The sequence below is a fragment of the Hemitrygon akajei genome, chromosome 3, assembly GCF_048418815.1.
Source record: "Hemitrygon akajei chromosome 3, sHemAka1.3, whole genome shotgun sequence".
NCBI classification, from domain to species: Eukaryota; Metazoa; Chordata; class Chondrichthyes; order Myliobatiformes; family Dasyatidae; genus Hemitrygon; species Hemitrygon akajei.
In genome coordinates this window covers 4,640,468-4,646,665 of record NC_133126.1, presented here as the reverse complement: position 1 = coordinate 4,646,665, position 6,198 = coordinate 4,640,468, and the positions used below count along the sequence as shown (strand labels likewise).

The 6,198-nt window shown below is 38.0% G+C and overlaps 1 protein-coding gene across 2 annotated transcripts in view; it reads right to left on the bottom strand.

Annotated features, from left to right (window-relative positions):
• Positions 1-6,198, bottom strand: part of LOC140724713 (serine/threonine-protein phosphatase 4 regulatory subunit 4-like) — a 268,941-nt gene that overhangs the window by 68,419 nt on the left and 194,324 nt on the right. The window contains exon 23 of one of the 2 annotated variants that reach the window (XM_073039176.1): positions 3,799-6,131. The exons of the other annotated variant lie outside the window; for it this stretch is intronic. Within the exon in view, the coding sequence (XP_072895277.1) occupies positions 6,107-6,131 (25 nt within the window). The 3' untranslated portion in view covers positions 3,799-6,106. Of the gene's footprint in view, positions 1-3,798; positions 6,132-6,198 lie in introns of those variants that run through there. 2 annotated transcript variants of the gene reach the window in all.

The window sequence follows — 6,198 nt, the reverse complement described above, 5'->3', positions numbered from 1 at the left end:
TAACCATAAAACCTAGAAGCAAAATTAGGCCATTCAGCCCATCGAGTTCACTCCACAATTCCATGGCAGATTTATCATCCCCCTCAACCCCATTCTTTTGCCATCTCCCCATAATCTTGATACCCTTACTAATCAAGAACCTATCAATCTCTGCTTTAAATATACCTAATGACTTGGCCTCTACAGCAATCTGTGACAATGAATTCCACAGATTCCCCACCTTCTGGTGAAAGAAGTTCTTCTTCATCTCTGATCTAAAGGAAAATCCTCCTCTTTTGAAGCTGTTATCTCTGGTCCTAGACTCCCCCATTATAGGAAACATCATCTCTATGTCCAGTCAATCTAGACCTTCAAATATCTGATGAATTTCATCTAGGTCTCATTCTTCTAAACTCCAGTGAGCTTAGGTCCAGAGCCATCAAGTGCTTCTCATACATTAACCCTGTCATTCCTGGGATCATTCTCACCAACCTCCTCTGGACCCTCTCCAATTCCAGTACATCCTTTCTTAGATAAGGGCCCAAAACTGCTCACAATACCCCAAGTAAGGGTGATTGGCTTAAGAAGAAAAATGTCACTGCTGATTCTCTTACAAACTGGACTGGACTGTTCAAAGAACACTGAGGCTGTCTACAAGAAGAGTCAGAGCTGTCTCGACTTCCTGAGGAGACTGAGGCCCTTTAACATCTGCCAGATGATGCTGAGGATGTTCTACGAGTCTGTGGTGGCCAGTGCTATCATGTTTGCTGTTGTGTGCTGGGGCAGCAGACTGAGGGTAGCAGACACCAACAGAATCAACAAACTCATTCGTAAGGCCAGTGATGTTGTGGAGGTGGAACTGGACTCTCTGACGGTGGTGTCTGAAAAGAGGATGCTGTCCAAGTTGCATGCCATCTTGAACAATGTCTCCCATCCACTTCATAATGTACTGGTTAGGCACAGGAATACATTCAGCCAGAGACTCATTCCACCGAGATACAACACTGAGCGTCACAGGAAGTCATTCCTGCCTGTGGCCATCAAACTTTACAACTCCTCCCTCGGAGTGTCAGACACCCTGAGCCAATAGGCTGGTCCTGGACTTAATTCCACTTGGAATAATTTACTTATTATTATTTAATTATTTATGGTTTTATATAGCTATATTTCTACACTATTCTTGGTTGGTGTGACTGTAATGAAACCCAATTTCCCTCGGGATCAATAAAGTATGTCTTTCTGTCTGTACATTCTAAGGAATAAAGACCTAGCCTAGCCAACCTTTCCTTCTACAGTAACTCAGGTATTCAAGTCCTGACAACATCCTTGTGGATCATTTCTGCACTCTTTGCAGTTTAAAACTGTGTTTCCTACAATAGGATGACCAAAATTATATATGTACTCACTAAGTATGGCCTCACTAATGACTTATACAACAGCAATATGATGTCCCCGCTCCTATACTCAAAGCCCGGTTTGATGAAGACCATTGTCCTCAATACCTAATACCATGCTGACTACCTGCAATGTCATTTTCAATTAACTTTAATGTCTCTCTGTCCTAGTGTCCTACCATTTATTGTTTTATCTATTCATTTATTTATTTATTAAGATACAGCGTGGGACAGACTCTTCTGGCCCTTCAAGCTGCCCTGCTCAGCTACCCCCAATTTAATGCTAGCCTAATCATGGGAGAATTAATAATGACCAAATAATTGTACATGTACTTCCTTGGTCTGTGGGAGGAAACCAGAGCACCTGGAGGAAACCCATCCAATCACAGGGAGAATATACAAACTCCTTACAGAGAGCAGCAGGAATTGAACCACGCTCGCTGGTACTGGAAGGTGTTGTGCTAACCACTATGGTACCATATTGCCCCATATATGTCTTATGGTTGTCATACCTACCTGCATTGAAATGCATTTGCCACTCCTCAATCTGGTTCCCTAACTGATAAAGATCCTCCTTTAATCTATGATAACCTTCTGCACTATCAACAACTCCTCCTACTTTTGTATCAGCCATACACTTACCAATCAAACCTTGTGCATTTGCATCTAAATACTTTATATAACTAACAAGGGTCCTAACGCTGACCCCAGTGGCACATCACCACTCACTGCCTCCATCTAGAGAAGAACCTTCAGACACTACCCTCTGCTTCCTACCTCAGATCCGATTTTGAAGCCATCTAACCTGCTCTCTCATGAGACCGACCTTTCAGAGCAGCCTGCCATGCAGGGCCTTGTAAAAGTCCTTGCTGAAGCCCAAGTAGACAACATCCCTGCCCTACACTCATCTGGAGAAAAATAGTTGTGGCTTCTCAGTTAAGGAAGAAACATGTCTACAACAAAAACAAAGTGAGAATCTTAATGTTCTCATTGCTACCATCAGGAAGGAGGTACAGGAGCCTGAAGGTACACACTCAATGATTCAGGAACAGCTTCTTCCCCTCTGCCATCCAATTTCAGGATGAGCATTGAACCCATGAACAGTACCTCACTACTTTTTTTATTTTTATTTTGCAATTCTTATTTAATTTTAACTATTTTATACCTACTATATACCTATATAGTATATACTTACTGTAATTTATGTTTTATTCATTAGGTATTGCACTGTACTGCTGCACAAAACAACAAATTTCACAATATTTGTCAGTAACATTAAACCTGATTCTGACCCCGATAAGAAGCCACTCTTGCATAGATGTGTGGTTGCATCACAATTTAGATAACGAGGGCCCTGTCCTCAAACTCGAGGTGAAATTGTTCATCAAGGTTGTTCTACTTAGAATTCAGCTGAGAACTGAGAACCAATAACAGTAAAAATCAATTAATTGGGACTTTGGTGGTGTTGGGCTATCAAATTTTAGGGATTATTGGTTGATTTTCTATTCATACTCCAACATGGTTTCCTTAAGGTTGCCATAGCCATGGGAAGTGGAGAAGGGTTAGTGGGGTCAAGTTCCCACTATCTTTTAAATGCTCCCAATTGCGTGCATCTCTAATAGCCTCTGACAACTAAGTCCAGCTCCTGGCCTTCACATGAGGCTTACCTACTCGGCCCGGCAGAACTGTTTCTACTGACAAAAGAAGGGGCAAAGACAGATTACTGGTGCCTTAAAATCAGTCGCTTTGAGCAGATGAGGTTTATCAATCATGTTTGGCAGCTTATCTTGGAGAAGGCTTTGGGAGTAAACCATGAGGGAAAATCCAGCGCTGGAGTCCCTAAAACATTAGTTCAATGCTGACTGGCAATTCCTGTGATGTTGCTTTCTTTGGGTTCATCAGCTGTGTGGAGAGGGGGAGCTCGCTGCATGGGCAACAGCTTGCTCTCCATATTGTGCTGCCCTGGCTTGCATATCAGGTAAATAGCTGAGACCCAACATCCATGGTCAACTCCAACCAACAGAGGGGCCTTGACTCCATTACAATTCTGATTCAATTTTTAATGTCATATAGTAACATTTCAGTAAGCTCGGTAAATCTCAAGGGAACATGGGAACAGGGTCCCAGTATATTCAGGGATCATGTGGATCAGATACAAAACCATTGGGATTTCCAAATAGTCATATAGCGTATTATTTGAATTTTGTTTAATTTAAGTTGTCAGACAACTCTAGATCTCATTCTTACAATCCCTTCATTCTAATCAGCCCGCCTTCCATTAATTAGCATAAGAAGCTATCATTCAACAGTCAACGACAGTAGAGAATTTCTTTATCGTCATATGAAGAAACAACAAAAATGCATTAAAATGCAGTAATTACATGCAGGTTTTGTGAAAAATAATGAAGAACAGGAACATGTTGAGTTTCTATTTGGTGTTTAGAATTTATTTTAAAATATGTAACATACAATTGTAACAGAATTGAAGGTGACAATACTGTACCTATTTAAAGATTTTCACAAAGCCAGATTTTTTGGACTGCATAGCTCAATCTGATTAAGGCCATATTTACACCAGTTTGCACATGGATTTCATAACACTGTTTATATATATATTCCTGTAGCAGTAGGCATGTGAAAGGAATATATGCAAAATAAGCTTTAAATATCATGAGACATGCAAAAGAAAATAAAAATTCAAATAGTTTTCATTTTTCTTATGAAAAACTGTATCTGCATTTGCTTTTACATGCTTACAATGTAGCTTGTTATTATACACTGTTATTTACAATATATGGCAAAATGATAGGATAATCTTGCAGAAGTCTGAATTAGTCTTAAGAACGGAAAAGGTACAATAGGGTTTTGAATCAAATATTAGATCAGAATAACATTGGGATCTCAAAATCATTGGGAAAAATAAAATATACTGTATCCTAAACATTTTACAATGAGAAATTAAATTCAATACTAGAAATTTATTACAAATCTCTGGTTACCAAAAACTATTTCAAACTGTCATCAGGTTGCAACATGAAAAGACAGAGCTTGTGAAATGCACATACAGTGCCTCAAACTATATTAGTAATGCAGACCAACAACTGCTAATACTGATATTTTGCATATCATGTGGTGTAGACAGCTTTTGCACTGTGTGCTAAGCTTCATTAAAACAAAACATCTTTTACCCTTCAGAATAACACAAAGAAAAACACAACATTTATAGGTAAGTTGTTACATTCAGTTTTAAGAGCTAGTACTAATTGCACTATTGTAAAATCAACACAAAATGACTTTTACAGGTTTCTTGAATTACCTGAAAAGTCATGGGTCACTTAATGCTGGCATGATAAGCCACTGTCAGTAAGGACAACACACTGATATTTTCATCACACTGACAGGGACAGAGCAAACTGAATCAGCAATTGCCAAGCAGTGCTAGCAAAAGTAAATTCAGCTCTATGGGAAAGATCTACCTCATCTTCAGTTGGCATCCATAATGGCACATTGGCTGAAATACAATCTAGATTTTTCTGAACTGAGTCAGTAATACCAGTGTTGTGAGTTCATTACATTAGACTTCGCCAAGATATGCTAAAAATAGCATACCCTTCTGAGACAGAATAATAACCTCCACTCCAGCAATTTTGATCAGAAATATACAAGTCACAAATTAATGGGACATGTAAATTTTGCACCAGAATTATCTCATTTCTAATTTAAGCAAACAACCTTCCACATTTTAAGGTATACTCTTTCAATATTTGACACCTATTTATTTGAAAGGTGATTTCCCTATATTACATGCAGCAGATTTCTATTATCTCCTTTGTGTGTAAGCTGGGTTTTTATTTAGTCTGGAGTCCAAAAGACTGCTCCAATAATCTCTTCTTTTGCCCAAAGACTAACTACATTCCAATTAAGAAGCAAGTAAAATCAATACATTAGGCAGACATGCCTCTTTGGAAAAGACTCTGAACTCACAATTTACTCACCTGAAGTGAAGCTCAGTTTAGCAAATTCATCACTGAAGGTGAGGCAGATTAAGCTGTGTGGAGCAACTTCCACAGTGAACTAAGATTTGCCGAGAATTTAAGCTCTTGAAACTTTATTTCATAGCTCATCTGTTTAATAAACCTCCATTATTTGAACTAATTAGCTAGTTTGGGATCATATTTGAAATCATTCAACTTGCATATAGGTTCTTTTTAGTTTTTTCAAAGGGAGAAGTTGAAATTTCCACCTATCATTCAAAAGTAAATGTTTGAAACTACCATGGCCGATTATGATGCACATTCCTAACAGGTTTGGGAGTACACAAGGATACATCATGTTCACTTACCCTTTACATGCCTTGCAAACAGAAATATTGAAAACAAAGCATTGAGACATAAATCATATATTGTTTTAATTTCTTTATTCCTATCTATAATGGTGGTTGTGAAAGTTAGGTAATACCTTTTTAATGAATTTTCAACACTGTGTAATAAACAAGGATATATGCAAAAATATTCAAAGAGCAAGTCATGGACAATAAAATGAGAATAAGTTACTTCTGCAGAGACACAAATACAGTCTTCAATTTGGAATGAATCTTTCTCCAAATCAGTCAGAAAACTACATTATTTCCTCACAGCTTGCAAAATCAGCAAACAGTCACTGAAACTTGCCTTTAAAGAAGTCACTGATGCATGTCATCAAATGTTTGATCATAGAATGTAACATTTCTTCCATTAAGGGTTTGATTTTCTGTTTTTCCTTTGAAAAAATAATGTATATTTAATAAGACACAATGTATCTTATTCAATACTTACTTGAAATTAAA